This window comes from Hoplias malabaricus, chromosome 9 (genome assembly GCF_029633855.1).
Source record: "Hoplias malabaricus isolate fHopMal1 chromosome 9, fHopMal1.hap1, whole genome shotgun sequence".
Taxonomy (NCBI): Eukaryota; Metazoa; Chordata; class Actinopteri; order Characiformes; family Erythrinidae; genus Hoplias; species Hoplias malabaricus.
Window position 1 is genome coordinate 27341880 of NC_089808.1, and position 21794 is coordinate 27363673.

The 21794-nt window shown below is 38.6% G+C and overlaps 1 protein-coding gene across 2 annotated transcripts in view; it reads right to left on the reverse strand.

The window, feature by feature from the left end:
- The window catches only part of per1b (period circadian clock 1b), a 29310-nt gene that overhangs the window by 6816 nt on the left and 700 nt on the right, over positions 1 to 21794 (reverse strand). For both annotated transcript variants that reach the window (XM_066680386.1, XM_066680385.1), the window contains exons 2-12: positions 8580 to 9452; positions 7906 to 8159; positions 7009 to 7130; positions 5669 to 5870; positions 4958 to 5152; positions 4353 to 4538; positions 3916 to 4069; positions 2573 to 2816; positions 2199 to 2307; positions 1956 to 2094; positions 1304 to 1422 (exon numbers count right to left, since the gene is read on the reverse strand). In XM_066680386.1, the coding sequence (XP_066536483.1) occupies positions 1304 to 1422; positions 1956 to 2094; positions 2199 to 2307; positions 2573 to 2816; positions 3916 to 4069; positions 4353 to 4538; positions 4958 to 5152; positions 5669 to 5870; positions 7009 to 7130; positions 7906 to 8159; positions 8580 to 8971 (2116 nt within the window). In that variant the 5' untranslated portion in view covers positions 8972 to 9452. The remainder of the gene's footprint in view (positions 1 to 1303; positions 1423 to 1955; positions 2095 to 2198; positions 2308 to 2572; positions 2817 to 3915; positions 4070 to 4352; positions 4539 to 4957; positions 5153 to 5668; positions 5871 to 7008; positions 7131 to 7905; positions 8160 to 8579; positions 9453 to 21794) is intronic.

The window sequence follows — 21794 nt, forward strand, 5'->3', positions numbered from 1 at the left end:
AGCTCATTTCACTGGCGCTTTTCCAACAATAGGGGCATGTAAGGACACCAACGAAAGGTGTAAGTACAGGGTAAGTACACTCACTTCGCCTGTTTTAGTTGGTGTTAGTTAACGTTAGCTTGACTTGCTAAACTCGGTGGCTCAGATTATACTCGGCTACGTAGTTGCTTTACGGAGGTTTATAGTGTCGGATGAATTCGAGTTCGACTTCGATCACGTTTACAAGAATAACGGTAAATCTAAATTTGAGTTTAGCTTATTGCTAGGCTATTGTCATGAATAATGATGGTTATTTAGCTAGATACTGTCATAACAGTCAGTCATAACGGTGTTTTATCGCGGCGTTGTTCAGCTGTTGTCCACCAGTGATGTCAAGGTTGCGTTCAAGAATTTCCGTAGCGAGCTCGTTTTTTTCCGTCAATTTATATATATTCATGGAGGTCCATTAAGTGGTGCTTAGCCTTTAAAGTGAACATCAACAAATGTCATTATAGGCCTGAAGTATAAAATGGTAATAATTCAAATCAAACCAAAAAAAGGGCTATTTATCCCCTCATTCTAGTAATAGCAACAACAGTTTTTGTCAGAGTGCATGAAACTATTCTGTCCTATGTCTGAGCTTTTAAAAATGCAAATTATATATATATATATATATATATATATATATATATATTTATAAATATATATATAAATAATTGATAATTTAATAATCAAGCCCTATTTTCTCATAAACTTCATAAACATTTATTCCAATGGGTGTCATTTGTCTTAAAATTTTCATGAGAGTAGTTGATGTGAAGGTGACATAATATATTTTTATTTTTTCTGAAGTTAGGTGGTGTCATAACACTTTCAGAGGTGAAATATCAGACATAAGTTTTTTGTAGCTCAGTCTGTGTCACAATGATTTAAGCCTGATAATGACACTGCTTATCAAGTCACACTTAGTCAAAAAAGGCTCTTTACCGAAAGGCTACAGGATTTTCTGACTTGTGTTGAATATTTGTGAGATTTAAACTACAGCATATTGCCCGTTAATGTCACTGCCACGTCAAGGTCAAGGTGCAAGGTCTGTTCTAAAAGTGTTACATCACTTATCCACAAAAAGTGTCATGTAACACAGCAATATCAGTAAATCTTGCATTGATATAAATGGCAGTTTGATATAAATGTTGTCAAAAGCAGTCTTACTTATAGTAGGTTGATATCATGTCATAATGAGCTTATTTATGTGTCATGGAGACTTTCAGTATTGTGTTACTCTACACACCCACTGTTAAAGCCCACTAAATGTGCTGTGTACCTTCGTTGTTGCTGGGGGCGTCTTGCTGCTTGTCATCATCAGATGTAGAGGACGCAGTGCAGGAGGAGGAGCCACACTTCCTCTTAACTGTGTTTGGGACATTACAGCTTTCCAGATACCTACACACACACATAGACAGCCATTACTTTATATGCACAAAAATAACATCAGATCAAAAAATAAGTGACCGCTATTGCTAATGGAACTTAAAGATAGTCTTTTTGAAAAAAGATAAGAGACGGAGATGTTACTTGTCAGAAATACATTTGCTGGAATCCATCACAGCTAAGTTAGAATAATGGCTTATATATAAATTATCAAGCCATTTTTAGAAAAATGACATGAATATGTAAGCAAAGGCTTGGCGCAAATGTATATGTGATCAACAATTTTATTTTAGCAGAACAAAAGCTGTCAAAATATACTACAGCTCCTGAATGCCCATCTATAGTTTGTATTTACTTTGCTGCACTGAAAATAACTAGTTATTTCAACAATTCAATGGTTTGCCAAATTGTTTATAGTCCACCTATAATTCAAGCTACTTGAAGTGAATATTTACCTTTGTGCATGAAGAACAGTGTACTTTTAAAATTTAACATTTATTATTTAACATTTTATTTGGGTTCAAAAGTGTAATCATTTCACGTACCGTATGATGCTATCCAGACAGTTGATTTGCTGGTAAGAGTACGTGCTGGGAGGATCCTTCCTGATGAGCTGGGAAGGGACTGTATTCTTTGAGGGAGGAACTACCCCTGGCCCAGAGTTTCCAATTGCACGCAAAGAACCTAGAAAAAGAACAAGCCAATGTTTCTGGGAGTCTTTCTGAAGCAAAAGTATGAATGACTAATTATGTGTGTGTGTGTGTGTGTGGGTGTGTGTGTGTGTGTACCTGTGGCAGTCTGCTTTCTGGGAAGAGGGCGATTGCGGGATTCAATAAACACTTGCTGACCGCTTGTCTTCACCATGTGAACATCCTTACAGATCTGCTGGAAGGTCATCTGTTCAAAAAGGGAAAGAAATTACGGACACATACTTAGGTCTGAAGGGACAAATCTTATTGAACTATATAGTGCCCTTATCTGGTTCATATGTACATATATTCCAAGATTTAGTTTTCAAAAGCCTGACCAAGATGGTTACATATGTAACATATGTATGTCCTTAATTTAGATTAGTCCAACTTCAATAATTTAAAGAGAAATTCTCCCATTTTGTGATTATATAGATGTTAATGTGAGTGTGTGAGTTTAAGTAAGTACTGACTGGTTTGTGGAGTTGTGCAGGATCCTCCAGGGCAGTGCCGTTGCTCTCAGATGATGAGGCTGCGCTGGGTTGAAGTTCATGTGAGCCATTGCTGGCCAGGCTGCTGTAACCCTGAGAGCTGCCACTGTGCACAGGCTGCACCAGCACCCGATGGATCTGCTCACTCAACTGAGAGATGTCTGGAGCTAGAGTCCGCTCCTCCAAAGACCGTGGCAGAGTGAAAACATCCTCATTCAGAGGAGAACTGGATGTGTATTGGAGAAGGGCAGAGAGGGGGAAGAGGTTGGAGCATAGAAAATGAATATGTATATGTATGTGTGACATTCCTGATATTGGCACCATGTCTTTAATCTAAGTAAATTAATAACACTTTGTTATGTTGTACTAATATAATAAATTAATACCATTATTGAGAAAAAAAATGTAATAAAATTTTAGGTCATTCAAAATCTGTTGATGTGACAGAATATAATTATATTCCACTTGTGCAAAATTATAGTAGCTATTTTTGAACACTAAATATTTTCTAAGCAAAAACTAAGTACATTCATTTTGTAAGGGTACATTTCCTTAAAAGCACAATTTCACTGATGGCATCTGCAAATCAGGAGAAACTTAGTCAGAACTATTTACAGTGGCAGGGAAAGGAACCGGGTGTTTAACAGAAGCGTAGTTCCCTCAAAGGAAGCTGTTAAATGGATTGTGACTTCTCTACAATGCACCATTTTATATTAAATTCTGAATGACTGTAATCTACAAAATATGTTAAAATTGGTGGAATTCCCCTAGCAAACATCTACCTAAAGGGAGATAGATTTCCTCTAAGCACAGCCAAACACAACAGCAGACCAATAACAGGTAATAAGCATTCCTAAAACCTTCTGTGTCCTGCATATTGTATTTGGCTTCTATGTTGCCTTGTACTGGAAATAGTTGGAAGCTACATAAAGGCGGGTTAAAATGAGAGACTCTATGGTATAGTGTAGGTGGGCCATAAAAGCTGGCCATGCACTCAGAAGTTTGTGTAAGATAAAGGCAATGAAAAGATTGTGTCGTGTATATTTACAATAAATGTGAGTGCGTGAGGGCGTGAAGACAGATGACATCCAGTGAGTCACGGTATAATATAGGAATAGACTATGAGGAAAAGCATGGGTGTATTTGCATGATGTGGGTGGGAGGGATGTCGAGTGTTGGAGGGTACCATAACGAGTCATAGTACAGTGGCAGAGGGGGGTAATTATTTTCTGGTATGAAAGTAGAAATATGTGTGAGTACGTCTGTGTACGTACAAGTACAGGTCTGATGGATGTTTACTGGTGCATATGCATGTGCATTCTTACGTTCTGACTTTATGGCGTCCCACGATGAAAGCCACCTTTCTGCTCCACGGGTTGACAAAGGAGGACCAAGAAGTGTCTATAGTCACATACTCTCCACTGCGGGCACACATCCGCAATGGAGAATGGTCAAACGGCTGCCCCGCAAACTGCAAAACTACAGAGGGGAAAGATGAGTTTGTAAGAGAATACATTACAATTACACATTTTCATTCAGGGAGCTCAAGCACAAAGTAAATTACATTCGCTCTACATAGAATTTACTACACGGTTTAATAAACTTAAACAATTTTGTTAATGAGCAATCACATTTCAAATGAGTCTGGAAAGCAACTATAACTCTTCCTCTAATGCCTACAAATGTAGTGTAAGATTCATGCTCTTTTCTGTGAAGAGCTGTATAGAAAACTGCAAAGATCAAGGGGGAGAGAAATGCTCACTCTTTTTGTGGATGGCCACCATTATTGGTCTGTCCTCAGGATGGAGATAGAGCAAGACGGGGGTTCCCACCAGGTCCTGAGGCAGGTAACCCAGCAGTGGCACTGCACGCTCATCGACCTCCTGAAACAAGCAGCTAGGAGTGTGACTGGTAGTGAAGATTCTTTTATCTGGAGGAATACGAGGAGCTGAAAACGAAAGAAAAAATACAGAGTATGTATTAAATCTGACCTTTTATTAAAGAATAGCAACAAATAAATCATTTGAAATATATATCTTTGCAAACCTGCTATGCTGAATCATTTATGAACTGAAAAATTTAACTGTCCTCTAGACAACCCTTGTAGTCTTGTTGTAGTTAATATTCTAATGTATCTGGCCAGTTTCAGTTTCTACAGTGAATGAAGAGCTATGTGTGTGTGTGTGTAATAATAATAATAATAATAATAATACATTTTATTTTTGGCGCCTTTCAAGACTCTCAAGGTCACCGTACATAATAAAATCAAAGCAAAACAACAGGTATAAACAAAGCTAATTAAAGCAGGCTAATTAAAGAGATACACGTGTGTGTGTGTGTGTGTGTATGTTTGTTTGTTTGTTTTACCCTCATATCCTGAGTGTACCCTCTCAGCAATAAGTAGACAGCAGGGTTGTGGATCTGCTGTGTCCGAGTCTCTCAGTGTGAGCAGGTAGGGGGTCAATCTGAATGGGTAATACTTCAGTTCTCCACCAGAAGATCCATCTCCACTGATCCTACAGAACATGGATTTCTCCTGCGTACAGTCCACTGGAGGAGAGGCTACAGGAAAAGAACATCATGATGATTCTGTTAATGGCATCAATTATAGTTAAAACAGAACAATATTGTAGTTTCTTGCTGTATGTTCAACATTGTGATTAGAGATTAATTGGGAGTAAATGGTAGGAGAATGAACACTGATAAACATTTGATTGAGAGTTATGTGCTACTTCCTACACTGTTCACTGTACACTCTCAAGTACATTATTGGTCCCTAAAGGTGCAAACAGTGTAAATGTTAATTTAAAGGTTAGCTGTACATTCCAGTTGTCTTCCCTAAAGGGTCATTACATTCTCTTAATAACTAAAAAACATAACTCCTTGGGATTATATATATATATATGTATATATATATATATATATTATAATGTTATAATAAATTTTATAATATTATAAACTACTGTTATGTTCCTTAATTTAAGGTACAGAATATGTTCCCTTGGGGGGGTACCACCACAATGACAGTTTTTCTGACAGTGTAAGAAAAGCCAATAAAGGCAAAACACACACACACACCAGAGCCAATGCAGGAAGCCCATGGCGGGAGTCTACAGGGGGCTGTGCTGCTGTAGAAAGTGCTGACGTCTTGAGGGGCGAGTAGCTCTGAAAACAGTGCCCCTTGCAGCTTCTCTGGTTTACTACGCAATAAAGACGAACCATGCGGTGAGATATACACCACTTTTCCTGACAGAAAAGACACAGCCATGGAGAATGTGTCCTAGAAACGGAAGAAAAAGAGAAAAGACAAAAATCTAATAAATGTACAGTTTTTAAAGGAATTCACCAGCTTTTACCTTAGGGTAAATTTACATAAGGCTCTTTTATCTGTGGCTTATGGTTGATTACTAAGAAGGTGAAAATGCACACAACATGCTTATAATACAAACTAATCATCCACACCTGCTCATTAGTTACATTTCAGGTGGGTTTCTGAGATAACAGGTTTCCATTGTCTAAGTAAAAAAAAAAAATACTTGTGAATTTCTGTGTGTAACATTATACATAACATCTGAGTTTATGCTGCAAGTGTTTACATTTAGCTAAAGTGAATAAAACATTCTTGAGGGCACCACAGAATTCAGAGAGCACAGAACTAAACTGATGGAGAGGAAGAGGGGGAGGGCAGCAGAGAGTGAAGTAAAGAAAATCATGTACTACTGGGTCAAGAAAAGCAGGCAAGAAAAAAAAATGTTATCTTCTAATGTTCTTTTATTTCAGAATGCACTCCCATACTGTCACTTGGATGGTACATATTATGCAACTTTATGCTGTTAAAATAAAACGTGCCAGAATTTGTATGTACATGTGGCCTACAGTGAAGACAGATATAAATGAGTTAAATAGGGAAAAGACCATGTTTCTTAATGCAATTATGGGGATAATAACAGTCTAATGACAGTCTAAGTGCATGTGATTTATAGATCTGTTTCAGTAGTAGAGCTGATCTAGGATCAGGTTCTATTTATCTTTAATAATGGTATTGTCCAGGGCATTAAAAGAAAGACACAGGAACCTTTTAAATCCTCATTAATACTCTGCTCCATGAGATAAATCAGAGGAGTTACTTTACTAAACAAGAGTCTTGGATGATTACTAATTCTGTGGGAGGAGTTCAGGTCCACGTGAAAAGCAAGGAAAAGGAAACAAAGGATTGGGAAAACAAGGAGAGAGGGAATATTTGCTGGTCTCAGAGCAAAAACATGAATGAGACATGTAATTGACAGGGAGAGAGGCGATAGAACAAGAGGCGAGAGAGAGAGAGAGAGAGAGAGAGAGAAGAGAGCATTACGGGAAAGAAATTATGGTAGGCCCACGTGAGTAGGAGTGTAAGTGTGTGCACGTGAGTATAAACCTACTGTGTTTTTCAGCGTGTATTCGGAGGTGATGTTGTCAAGCTCTTCGATGGTAAAGGTTGAGAGATCCAGACTACAGCCATGGCACTCTTCAACATTCCACTGGTGATAATATTCCTGATTGGCTGGAAAGTAAATGCATTTTCTTATAAACTAATCCTATTAAATGTACACACAATTCAACTGGCATTCCAATTTATTGGGCATCATCATCTGCAAACAGGGTCACATATTCAAATTACCCTTGCTACATAATCTGAAAAATGTAAATGCAAATGTAAGAAAAGAATTGTATTGGTTTCTCTTAGTTTTTTTTTCTCTTAATATTAACACATCACATCTTTTTTAAATGTGATCTGTATGTGCTCTTGAGATTACATTATATCTGTCACATTTCATAACTGCCATGAAACTTCAAAAGAACATAGCTCCACCTATAATTCTTTCTTTCCCCACTGTCCTATAATCATAATCATCATCATCTTCCCTCCCACTTAATCCATTTCAGGGTCGCAGTCCACTGTCTTATAAGATTAATAGGCCTATAGAACATATGATGTTATGAGGACATGTCTTATGTGTGATCCAGTGTTTTAGGAGGGTTAATTCATAAACACATGTTGGTATTTGGATTAGCTATGCAAAATTTTCCACGTGTAAGTGTTCATCAAGGATGTGTTCCTGCCCCAGGCTACAGATGAAATAAGACTTGAACAGGGGCATAGCACTGGTGCAATTGTCCAGTGTGGCGAGTATGTGAACTACATCTATATTAATGATAAAATGTTTATATGAGTCCTTACATAGAGGCATGTGAGGGGATATTCCAATCCACTTACAAATACAAACACTGTAAGTGTTTTAATTTAGAAATAGCCATCACACATAAAAGACCTTCACCTCTGACTTGTTTGACGCAGCTGAGGGCGTATTTGAGGGCGTTGAGTGTGCTGGAACGGCCCTTGGTTTTCCTCTCAGGAGGCAATCGTATCTTCAGCTCCTTCAGCGCCCGCATCAGCTCTTTCTGCGTTTGGACACGTGCTGACTGGTCACTGCTGCAACCGCTGGTGGAGGGATGGTCCTGCTCTGAGCTGGTGCTCAGCAGACTGTAAGCCAAAGAGCTGCTTGGAGGGGAGGGGCTATGAGAGTTGGAACTAATAGAGAGAGAGAAATTTTGCCATTTCAATTTATTTCTTTTTCATTTAATTACAGTCAAATGATGTCAACTGACAGCTGACCAGAGAGAACTTTTCCCTCATAAGCCTCAATGTTGTCCTGATTCTGAAATACTGCAAATGTTGCATCTGAGATGCATTGAGTTTATGTGCATGTTTGGCTTACAGTATTGCATTTAAAATTATGCAAAATATATCACAGCTACAAACTTTGAGTTTATTCTGCAAGACCTAGCTTCATGTTAATCAAAGAGTCTTCCTTGGTGCACTGTTAAAAATAAAGGTACTACAAAAGGAATGCCATAGAAGAACCACTTTTGTTTGAATAGTAAAAGGTACTATTTTGGCTAAAATGTTTAAATGGATGAAGAACCTTAAGCTTTGTTTTCAGTTTCTCACCTCTTGTTGCTCTCTGTGGTCTCCAGCATCATGCCAGAGTCTTTACCATTTTGACTGGATGAGCTTTGGTAGCTCCTCATGGACTGCCGTCCTCTAGAGCCATTTTCCCTTTCCAGCCCTCCTTCACTCTCCCTCTCTCCAGAGTCATTGCCACTGGACAATGCATCCATGTCATCTGAGTTTGGCCCCCGGTTGTCCCCTGATGAACTTGTGGGCCTTGAGTCAGCCCCTCGAGATGATCCTGTCCTGCTATTGGAAGGATCCGATGATGGGAAAGTGTCATTCCTGCGTAGGGATCTGCTCTGTTGCCCCACCTCCTCTTCATCCTCAGCCCCACCCGCTGCCCCCCTAGTGTCATTGCTGGGGGCAGAGTCTGAGTTGTCATCACTCATAATATGATCAGAATAACACGTTGGCTAGGTCATAAACTCACTGATGGCTTGTGCAAATTAACAGCTAATTTAAACTTCACTAAGGTGGATTGCATGAACTACAGAGGGAAAGCATTTTGATGTGAAGAAACTTCATATGTGGAATTCACTGTGCAGACTTAAGCATGCTATTGTAACACAGAGTGTCCTTTTTAGGCACAATAGCAATTGATGAAGTGCTCAGAGTCTCCAAAGCTCAACAGTAAAATTATATATTTATTAATGTGCAGTGCAATCAAATCCTTAGCTCCTAAAATGTTGGAGGCAAAAATCATGCAGGCAAGACTCTGCTTATGAAACAGTCTTGGCTGCAATCATGGAGCCAGATGGACGTGGACAGAGCGTGAGAAAGATACTGAGTGAGAAAACAGCGTCTGAAACCCCAGGCTCTGTGTCTTCAGGATCTGTCCATTTCTGTTTTCAAGATCTGTTCCAGAAGCCACTGGCATGGGAAGAGAAAAAAAGAAAAGGTACATGTCAATTTAAAGATGCTCACTGGAGATTTTACCCATTTTGCAACCCCCCTGTGACATGTTATTAGTCTTTCACTACTCCATGTGCATGACGTCCAACCGCTCTTTCACAAACAGCGGTGGTCAGCTCTTGCCAGTTTAGTTTGAGAGACATCCACTGGAACTAACTAACCATGGCAGATAATGACAATTTTTTCCTGTTCAAATAATAATAAAATAAAAAAAAAAGAAGAAGGAAAAAGCAACCACACACGCAAATTCACATGAGCAAACACATGTTCGCACACCATCATTTCACACTTTTGGTTTTTCCCTGGTCTCCTTGGTTACACGTGCTACTCTATTACTGAGATTTTATATCCCCATTCACCTCACAGCTCTCTAGTTCACCACTTATGGGGCTTCTATCTACAGCAGCTTTAACCATTTTCACATTATCAAGGTCTCTCTTTTTTTTTGGGTGGTTAATGAGCATGGCACTGATGGTTTTATTTCTCACCACAATTTAAAATCTAAGGCCAAACAGACTGTCCTGAACTGTGATAAATGCAACAGGTAAACAATATGAGGCGGCACGGTGGCGCAGCAGGTAGTGTCGCAGTCACACAGCTCCAGGGACCTGGAGGTTGTGGGTTCGATTCCAGCTCCGGGTGACTGTCTGTGAGGAGTTGGTGTGTTCTCCCCGTGTCCGCGTGGGTTTCCTCCGGGTGCTCCGGTTTCCTCCCACAGTCCAAAAACACACGTTGCAGGTGGATTGGTGACTCGAAAGTGTCCGTAGGTGTGAGTGTGTGAGTGAATGTGTGTGTGTCTGTGTTGCCCTGTGAAGGACTGGCGTCCCCTCCAGGGTGTATTCCTGCCTTGCGCCCAATGATTCCAGGTAGGCTCTGGACCCCCCGCGACCCTAAATTGGATAAGCGGTTACAGATAATGGATGGATGGAGGTAAACAATATGGGATGCTTATAAGAAAAGGGACGAAGCCTAGTCAGACATTGTATTTTTCTTTCAAGGGAAACTCTCTATATAAAATTCTCTCTAGGTCAGGACTAGACTTAATTCCTCAAGGGCAAATTACCATTTTAAGTTTAAGAATAGTTTGTCACGGTTGTGTAAATGCTTTGCCTTTCTTGCAATGTTTGCTCTGTTTGCATTTTTAAAAGTAGGTTTCATTATTTGATTTCACTGATAGACTGCACTCTTTCTAATAAAGAGTATTTTATATGAATTACATTGTGGCCAAACTTATTAAAAAAACTGTCTATACGTTTAATAACAAAGATCTAACCCCATGGAAAATTAAATTAACACCGACGGTGCTTGCCCAGACTATAATCAAGTGTCTTTCTGTCTGCATCCATCTAGCAATGCCATTTTAACATTAAAAAAAACTTTTTAGTGCTTTTGAAAGTTTGCTGCAAAGTTCAAAAAATGGGTGAAGATCTTTCAAGTGTATTGTTTCCATTATATTTAGTATTGGTTTCATTGCTCAGTGCTTATATAAATTCTCCCTTCAATACCTCCAAAACAACCTTTTAACCTTTAAAGTAAACCAGTGTTCTCTTCAAATCTGTCTGCACTATTTTAATGCTCAGGCTATTTCAGTGCACTTCCAGTAAAGTCTTCTGTCACTGCAGTGGACAGGTTATTTCTGAGCGGTCCCAAAGTGACCTAGGTTTCTCACCTATGCATTCAGCCATCTCTATATACTCCTCAGAGAGACACTTAATCTCTTAAGCTGCATGGGAGGAGGTAATTTGAGTACTTCAAGCCGCTCTGCCTTTTTCCCAATCTATGATTCTCCTTGGTGCTCCTGGATCACTGGTGACGTGTTTGTGATCCAGTGCTCTTTTTGACGTTGCTTATTTCAAATTCAATTTTTGAAAGTCAAGTGCCAATGTTCTGGGACCTGATCTGACTTTATATCCATATTTGGTGTCATCTGAGAGAATTTAATAACTCAGTGTTTCATTTAATTACTATAGACACGCTAAAATGTTTTGGGAGTGTCTGTGTTTGTTGTCACCCTACAGTAACTTAGTGTTTCAGTCAAGCCAATTTGTAAAAAACTAGTGCCACATGGGCATTAAAGGAATGGTTTGGCAAAAGAAATCAGCCCAAATATTTTCTCTTTAACTCAGAAGAAAAGTCAAGACATGATTGGTGTCTGAAGTTTGGTCAATTAAATCAGTTGAACTGTAGCTCTATTTAATCACACCCATGCCTCAAACCATTTTGAGCTGTTAATTCATCTTAGATATATTTGCGTATGTGATATATGACATTATAATCACTAACAGTTATATAAAACAATGGACTAAAGCAATTTATATAACCATTAATAAAAGAGCTAATAACTCATTACTGAGTATGATTTACCACCCAAATCATACCTGCTCTGTGGTGGTCCTGACCAGTGAAGAACAGGGTGAAATTAGGATAAGAAAATATGCAGAGAAACAGATGGACTTCAGTCTGTAATTATAAGATTACAAATTGCCCCTGTAGGGTCAGTGGAGCTGATAAAATGGACAATGAGTGTAGATACAGAATAAATGTTCCTAATCCAGTGATCGGTTGGTGTATTCCTTAATGGCCAATACTGATAGGACTGTGAGAAAAAAGCTCTTTCTGTCAAGCCCAAATGAATCAGATTTGTCTGAAGGACAGAGATGTCTGCTGGAGACAGAAGTGGCTTGGTTGCCTGAGAGCTCATGAAATGCGCCTGGCTCATATTGGCTGGAGGATGGCTGCTCTGTTAATATAAATGCATGCGTGGGTGTCTCCCTGTGCGCTCATGTATACTTCCGACCTCCAGTCTGTACCAGCTCAACAAACTGATAGAAGTAATAAAGCAGATGCATTGTAACAAATTAACCCAAACCACGAAGCCAAAAACTACTCTCCCCTGTTGAGTCTTACAGGGGGAACTGCAGCCTTAACAAAATACTAACCACCACATTTAATGCATCTTAAACAATGAGCACACATTCTCACTTGCACACCATGCCCCCTATCAAACCCACATCAAATCCTTGGGTGCCATGAATAGGTTGGCATGGCATTGTCTGCTGCAATCATAAGATAAATATTGTTTACGTGCTGCATTAGACATTACAGAGGTGTTTAATGTTATTGTGCAACACAATAATGAACTAGGCAACACTCATAAACTGTTGTTATTGTACCTTCCATGTAATTCCATGTAAATGTTAGCTTTCTTGAGTTTTATAATAATAGGAGTTGAGTATCTTTTCCATGCAGTACATATATGTACATATATTAAGCAGTGAATATAGCCTGCTTTAGATAAACTCTTTTTGCCAACATCTTAAGTATTCAGCTTTAAAAAAAAGATTACACATACATCACAAGGAGTGTTTACCTGGACTGCTATTTAAATGAAATTTAATAGTAGCCAATCAGAAAATAGCTAATTTAGATATATCAGTCTTAAAGACACAAGAGGGGGGCCAGTTGCTGTGCAACATACACTCACACATTTACTCACACCCTCACACCTATGGACACTTTTGAGTCACCAATCCATTTACCACCATGTGTTTTTGGACCATGGGAGGAAACCGGAGCACCCGGAGGAAACCCACTAGGACACGGGGAGAACACACCAAACTCCTCACAGACAGACATGCAGAGTTTGGCTCAAACCCACAACCCCAGGACCATGGAGCTGTTGTGCCACTGTGCCACTACATTTTGGAACATAAACAAAATAAATGGATACCATTTAAAAAAAACAACAACAACAACAAAAAACACACACGCACACAAAAGGGAAAGCAAACAATAACTATCACAGTTTAAAAAAAACAACAACAAAAAAAAAAACACAATGACAGGCCATAAAAGACTACAGAAATAATTACAATGAACTTTCCCAAAAACAACTTTAAAATCAGTAAAGCAAGCAGAGAGACAAAAAGAAACAGTAAGAACAAAACTGTGACTCAACTACTCCATCATCTCTAATACTGAGTAATGCAGTGATTTTGTTTTTTTCGTAGAAGTAGTAAATGCATGAATGAACACCAAACCAGGCCGAATGTGCAGAAAAACAACCCAAAAATATGCAGCATGGCTGCATAAAACCAATGCTTCTAAGAAAACGCACAATACCTGCTCTGAGCCCTAGCGTCGTGATGCTGGTGCTGTGAGATGAAAAACACACGTGTGAGCTTCAGCAGGCTGCAGAGCCTCTCTGCACACACAACACACAGTTACCAAGACAGACTCTAAGTCTGCAGCCCACAAGGAGCTTGAGGAGGAGGACACAGAGTGGGCTGGAGTGAACCTAGCCAGTCCTTAAAGAAAAACTCAAACACACAATGGTAAAGACATGGAATGTTTAAAACTGAATAGATAGTAAGTGAATCGAACCTGAGAGGACTTCACATGATTCAGATAAATTACATTTTTATAGAGAACAGCATCTCATACCAGCCTTACAATAAATCCAGTGAGTCCCAACATACACCTATCAAGCCATTCTTTTAAGATAAGAAAATTCAACAGGAACATTTATATTTGTTTGCGTTTTCAGCCTAGAGCAGTTTAGTCTACCAATTCATGCTGTGGTTATAAGGAATAGTTCAGTCACCTCCACTGACCATACACTAGCATATTGTAGTTCTGCAGTGACTGTAGTCTGTTTCTCTGCATACCACAGGTCCATCATAGGACCACCACTGAGTATGATTTGGGTGGTGGATCATTGAACATATAGTGGTGATATGTTAATGTGTGTTGTGCTGGTCCAAGTGGATCAGACACAACAGGTGTTGCTGGAGTTTTTAAACACTCTATCCACACACTGCCCACTGTTAGACACACCAATTTTGTAGGTCCCTCTTGTAGATGAAAAGTCAGAGACAGTAGCTCATTGGTTGCTGCACAGTTGTTGGACGTTCTCTAGTCCTTCATCAGTGGACGGACATGGGTCACTACCCACAAGATGCTATTTGGTGGACTATTCTCAGTCCAGCAGTGACACAGATAGCCTTAAGAACACCAGCTACCCCACTGTCTCTGATCCAATCAGCGCAACACACACTAACACATCACCACCATGTCATGGTCACTGCAACGCTGAGAATAATCCACCACCCAACTCACACCTGCTCTGTGGTGGGCCTCTGCGGTACTCACCACTGAAGAACTGGGTGAAAGGGGGCAAACAAAGGATGTAGAATAATAGATTTTAATAGACTTAATTAATAGATTATAATAGACTTAGTTAAAGACTACAGTCTGTAAGTGCCAGGTACATGTATGTTCAGAGAAGCTGAGAGAATGGAGAATGAGTTTAGAAACAAACCTGTGGTCATTATGTTATGGCTGACCAGTGCGGTTCTACAGGAATATCACAGGAAGTGAACATATTATGGGTAACTAAATTACACGAGGAAAATAAGCACTGTTAGTTTATCATTGTATCATTACATATATTTTACTCATTTAAATGAATTAACAATAATTTATATTTAATGTTCACAGTCGAAAAAAGCGCGAGGAAGAAGCACTGAGAGGAAGGAAAACTCAAAAGGAGAACTTGAAATTAAGACACAAACAACACATTCAATTGAGATTAAAATAGGATCTCAGTAAATAGATGTTTGAGTGAACTGGTCCTGTGCGTTCTACTGACTAACGAACAGAACAGACGGAAGGTTGGACGCTGTTATGGTTAAACAGACTGCAAAACAGCCACCGCTTGCTCTTCTCCGTCTCCTCTGCTCTATCGCGCGCTCCAGTTGCATAAACACCACACACGTACCCGAGCCGCTGAGCGCGCGCTGATTGGCTGTTGTTCGCGTTCTGGCGTCCTTCTGTAAACATAGTGTGCACGTGGCTGTGGCAGTAATTTCGTCACTCTCAGCTGCACTCTGATTGGACACCGAAAGCGACCAATGGAGGCGCGAGAGAGAGCGTGATATAAATGAACCTGAAACTGGGGCTTAATTACTGGTAACAAAGAAAAAACGATTGATTTAGCGACTGAGTAAAAGCTAACATAAAAAAGACATACCAGCTATCTTTTCAGCATTTTTGTCACTAATATATTTTAATATGTAATCAAAGTCACTGATGTGCAATGCTAGAAACGCACCAAGTCTATATCATGTCCCTAAAAGCTACAAAGTCTTTACATTTTACTATAGTGCCAGAAGCCGGAGACATAGTTTTATGGCAAAATAGCTGAGATGTGATAAAGGATAATTGATTACAAATTTACCAAATAAATGAATGAACATTTTGCACAGCAAATGATAATGAATACACTAGGACCACAGTTTCTTCACTACCACTATAAAGAAAAGTCTAAAACAAATTCTGGCTTATTCAAGGCTGTTAACTTCTTTTAGCAGATCTGTGTCACGTAATGCTAAATTATGCAGGCGAAAATATTTACGCACACTAACACATCCTCCTGCAGTAGTATATAGTGTACACTAGATGTCTCTTTTGTATTTTAGAACCAGCTTGTTCTGAGGCGAATGCTGTTATTGACTCAATCCATTCAGTACTGTCCACTGGTGGGCAGAAATAGAGCCTGCTGGCTTTACTGTTTTTGTCTGAATAGCCCTGGCCTGGAATTGTGTGGGGGATTGAAACAGATAATTAAGTGGTGATTTTCAGCATAGGGCATATTTATTCCTAATCTCTATGTGGCAATTACATGGGCCGTGTATAATAGTGGGGGTAAATAAGGTGTGTGCCTTTTTTAACTACAAAGCTGTCTTTGTAGAACAGACGTTTTCCTTTTTGCTTACTGCACCATTAAAAGGAACCCTAGACTGATTCAGTTTACAAAGATAATCTGGCAGTAGAAGCGTCCTTGTAACAATAACGGTTTGACACTCCTCAAATACAAACTTAAATGTACATGAGCAGACATTATATTTCAGTAATCTCATTATTTCCTAAACCATTATCTATTTTATCAGCTCCACTTATAGCAGCACTTCAGAGTTGTCCAGTTATAGGCTGTAGGCTCTGCACATTTTGTTAGCACCTTTCATCCTGATCCATTTATACCAGTGTTACACTAAAATACCAGTGTCACTGCAGTGCTCAGAATCCTCCACCAGCCAAATAATATCTGGTTGTGAGGGGGTTCTGACCATTGAGGATCATGGTAAAGGTGCTTACAAAGTATATAGAGCAACAAATGGACTACAGCTTGTAATTGTATGATCAGTGGAGCTGATCTAATGGATGAGTCTTGAAACAAGGAGACTGCATTAATGTTATGGCTAATCAATATACATGAGATTCCATTTCTCAATAAAATGGTAAATGTTAAATTAACAATTCTGGAATACTACACGACAGCCATGTGCCAAATGATATGATTTAACTAGTGTATACTTGCAGCAGAGTACATTTGGCATGTTGGAAAAGCTTTATTTAATTTGGAAGCAATCCTTAAAAACTAATATTCTACATCCAATTTCTGTTTTGTACGAATATTGTTTACAGTGCAAAGTAATTTGTAATGATTGGGATTATTAAGGTTTTAACAGTTCATAACGATCACCATCAGCTTGTCCTTAGCTTAAGTTACTTTACATGGTTATTCTTTGATATAGAATACAGTTCAGTCCAAGTCAAATGATGAATCGAGGCAATTATTAATACGGTACAGCTATGAGACATACTGTAGCCAAAAACATCCCTGTGTATTTCTGTTTACCAACATAAAACTGACACAAAATGGCTCCTCAGTGATTAATCTTCATAATCATCCAATTCATCTGTGAGGATGTTGATTTTGTCCATTGTGTAATTGACCGCAACAGAACATTTACGCTGCTCTAATTCTAATGCCTGGTTATTCATTCAACCCATTTTAATATGATAAGAGGATCTGATCAACTGAACACCACAAAACACTAAAAGGATTACACTATTATGTGTATTGTATGTCTGTATATACATTCATACGACTGCAGACACCTTCCACTCATCCATTACTTTTCCTGAAATCACTGGCATTAATGGTTCCTCTCTGATACATAAACGGTGACTACTCTTTTAGGAAGGCTTAACAATAAATTTTTATGTATTTGCCTGCATTTGGTTACAAGCATATTATGAGGTCAGGTACTGCAGTTAAATTTCTAAAGCTACCCCTAGCTCCTTAACCACGACCCTGAAATGGACAAGCGAAAAAGATGATGATGATGATGACCCCTAGCTTTTAGTAAAGGTATAGGATGGTATTTCATCACTTTAGTAGACATAGGTACAGTGTAGTGCTGTAAAGATTTTTTGTGTGGGATGCCTAGGTCAGAGAACATGGAACCTCACAAGGTGTTCAGATTTGCCTCCCATTCCTACATCAAGTTTTGGCTCATTAGAATTATACAGTGCCTCATTGGAGTATGTCCACCCATGGATTGTGAAGGTGTGAATTTTTGGTCCCCAGCCTCAGACAAGCAAAGACCCTCAAAAAAGGCTCATTGTCATTTAAAGGGACATACTCTCAAACCAACTGTTCTGAACAGTAAAGAGGGTGTTGTGGTCCATGATCTTGTTGTTTTCTAAAAAAAGATTTAATTAAGTCCCCATGGAACTATTTCAACAAGCACAGTCCCCATGGAACAAGGGGTATAACACCTTAATTTTAAAGTATCTACATTTATTAATTAGAAATATCCACACTCCATTCTCCTAAGTTAGCTTAATTAAATCCTTCACTTTTCTCTTAGTCACTGACCTCTACAAGGCTCTGTAGTACCTATAATAACTCCAATAATCAGGGCCACAAACCCCAACTGGAATGGGGTCAGTGGTAAGAAGATAACTTGGCAGCATGTCTTAACCAGCTCCTCACCTCATCACAACTGCCATATGACAGCTGCAGAAGTAGGGCGGCTCAGCGGCCATATGGGAGAACTGCACACAGATGCGTATTTAGATGTATGCTGCACATTTAAGACAGCCTTAATTTTTCAGAGTTATTAATTAATCTCCTGGATAGACCTGTTCACACAGCTGTGAACCGTGCTCTAAAAAGACATGCACCCACCTGGACTCTGTTTACTTATATCTCTACATCAAAAAACAAAGAAACAAAAAATAATTAAATATGAAACACCTGTAGACATGTTAAATAATTATACCACACATAAACTAAGAGAACAGAAAACAATTGCCTTTGGAACCCAAACATAATTTTATTTTATTTATGTCTCATTATGGTTTCAATTGATAAACATATTTTTAGTTTCTAAGTACAATAGCCCATTGGGGTTTTTTCTGAGTATATTATCATAGCTATATATATATATATATATATATATATATATATATATATATATATATATATATATATATATATATATATATATATATATATATATATATATATATACACTGCACAGAACGCCATTCCATTCAACATTCAATCAACACACACAGACTGACTCTCAACCAAGAACAACATTCCACCTGGAGGACTGGCACTAGGGTGTTCACCCAGGATAGAGTGCCAGTCCATATGTGAGCATACACACAGACTTTCACTCATATACAGATGTATGTTACATTATTGGCTACTAAAAGGTACAAACTGGGTAAATGTACTCTTATAAGGTACAACCTTGGTGTTAAAGTCCAGTTGTGTTCCTTAAAGGTACATGACATTCTCTTCTCCAGAATGGTCAGCAAGCATTCCAGTCAAGCATTCAGCTCTTGAAATGGCCTGTTATTATCAATGCAGAAAACTTACTAGACTAAAGGATTATAAATATAAATTATTTTCAACTATAATTCTTAATTATCTCAAAAACTGATATTTAAGAACATACTTTGGATTTCCTTAAAAAAAAAAAGCGGTTTCTTCCAGTGAAATAATTTTCACCCCGGTTTGTTATTCCTCACATCAGTTGCACGTCATTGTTGTTTTTCCAACTTTGCATATTACCAGGAGAAAAGCATTCTCAAATTAACAATAGAGATATTTTTGACCTTTTCTATTGGTCCATTCATCGTGCAAATTTTGCCACACCATAATCAGCAGATGACATTTTCACATTTTAAATAAATAATTAAAAACAGAGTTATGAGGTTTTGTCTCAGCAACAATAATATTAAAGCATCACACCTGAACAGAAAATAGCAGCAGTATGTGCAGCAACAGGGTGACTGTGTTAATTAAATAATAATTTAATACAACCAAGATATCAACAACATCATAACAAAATTCTTTAGGCCTCTGTTTACTACAAGTGGCTCTCACAGACCACATACTTCTGGCATTTGTCAATCCAATCAGGAAATATACACTCACATAATACAGGTATGAATTTCACATGATTCTCATTCCACCAAAAAAAATCATACTTAGTCCTGTTTAATTGAATTTAGTGCACTACATTGATGTCATAATAAAAATCATTGCACCTATAGGAACTTTTTTTTCATATCTTGTCATTGTTATCTCTCTTTTCAGCAATCCCTGGATGTCTGTGCTCTCGTCTCTGCAATAAATCACAGTCTACCCTCCCCTTGCATTCACAGTTTAAAAGTAACCCATACAGAATGCTGTATTTCTTAGCTGTAGGACTATACAAAGGATCCTTCATATTGGAACAGCCTTCTGTGTTGTAACAGCTGAGAACTGCATCCCACATAGACTGTAGCCTAGGCTCTGAGAAACATAAAAATGCTCTTCTAGGCTGGCCCACTAGGCATGAAATAACAGTCAAAATTGATCTCTTTCTTAATCACAAACTTAAACACCAAAAAGCAAGTGTTGAGAATGTCCTGTCATAACATGAAGTGCCACATCTGGAGGCAGTGACATTCTGGCAAAATGCAACCAGCAGCAGCAAGCATGCACTTCACAAATCTGCCTCTAAAATATGGCATCAATCTTTTTGCAGACCATTCACTCACCCCAAAACTAGGCCCATCACACTCTGTGGCACCATTAAGGTTGCCCTGCTGTTAACTTATAACTGACCACTTAAATTTTTCTCTACACGTACTGTTCGGTGTTGTGTGCCATAATTTGCTTGGCTGGTGGTGTGATGTCCTTCAGTATTGCTTTCTTGAGAACAGAAATACTTCACCACAAATCAGCAAAAGCACTTTCTTTTCCCTTCATTAAAAAAATAATAATACATCATATTTCCTGATTTTCCTTTGTTTTGCCACTTTTGCAAAACAGATCTAATTGATGCCAGATATATATCAATAGGACAAAACTGCAATCATGTTTCTCAAATCCTATTGGATCATATTTAAATAACCCATTTTATATGTACTACAACCAATAAGAAACATATAGCCAGTAAAAATCTAAGAAATATCTAGCAGGCCATATATAGTGGAAGAGAGGTCCATATGTGGTTGAAGGGGTTGGAGGTGCTATTCGCCTACCATGCACTAGTGTATTCTGTTTGTTTTAGAGAATAACTTTCATTTCACAATTTAAAAAGTCACTGCTGATCCCAATTTCAAGTTACCTTAACATGAACAGAATGGATGTAGGTGATACAAATATCCTATTTTAAACTTTGGACCAGTCCTCCTCAGTCCACACACTACGCTGTCTGAACCTGTTCCTTTACATATTTGTTTTCCAGAAATGACCAGTATTTCTGAAGACATGGTGACATTGCAAAACATCAATATTCTGCAAATCACACTCTTGGAACAACCAACTTCTCTTTCAATGGCTGTTAGTCTCATACATTCAGGCTTAAATTGGACAACCTGCTAAATTTCAGTCACTTTTGAGTGCTGTAAAATATGTGCTGTAAGGAAAAATAGGGCTTAAAGAAAATAGCACCAAGTTATTCATTTACACATTACAAATTTCATTCATTCATTGTCTGTAAATGCTTATCCAGTTCAGGGTCGCAGTGGGTTCAGAGCCTACCTGGAATCACTGGGCGCAAGTCGGGATCACACCCTGGAGTGAGCGTCTGTCCTTCACAGGGTGACACACACTCACACCTACGGACACTTTTAAGTCGTCAATCCACCTACCAACGTGTGTTTTTGGACTGTGGGAGGAAACCGGAGCACCCGGAGGAAACCCACGCAGACACAGGGAGAACACAAAAACTCCTCACAGTCAGTCAGACAGAGATTATATGTATTATATGTAGTTTTCTCATTCTGATCTCTGCTCTATATCATGACTATAAAAATACCTAAAGGATATAGTTATATGACACTTTTTGGCTATAACTGCCCACTCCAAGCCTGGCTGGATCTGAAGATAAAGTGCCTTTGCTTATTCAGTTGAAATAATTCAAGAACCCATACTTCCTTCAAATA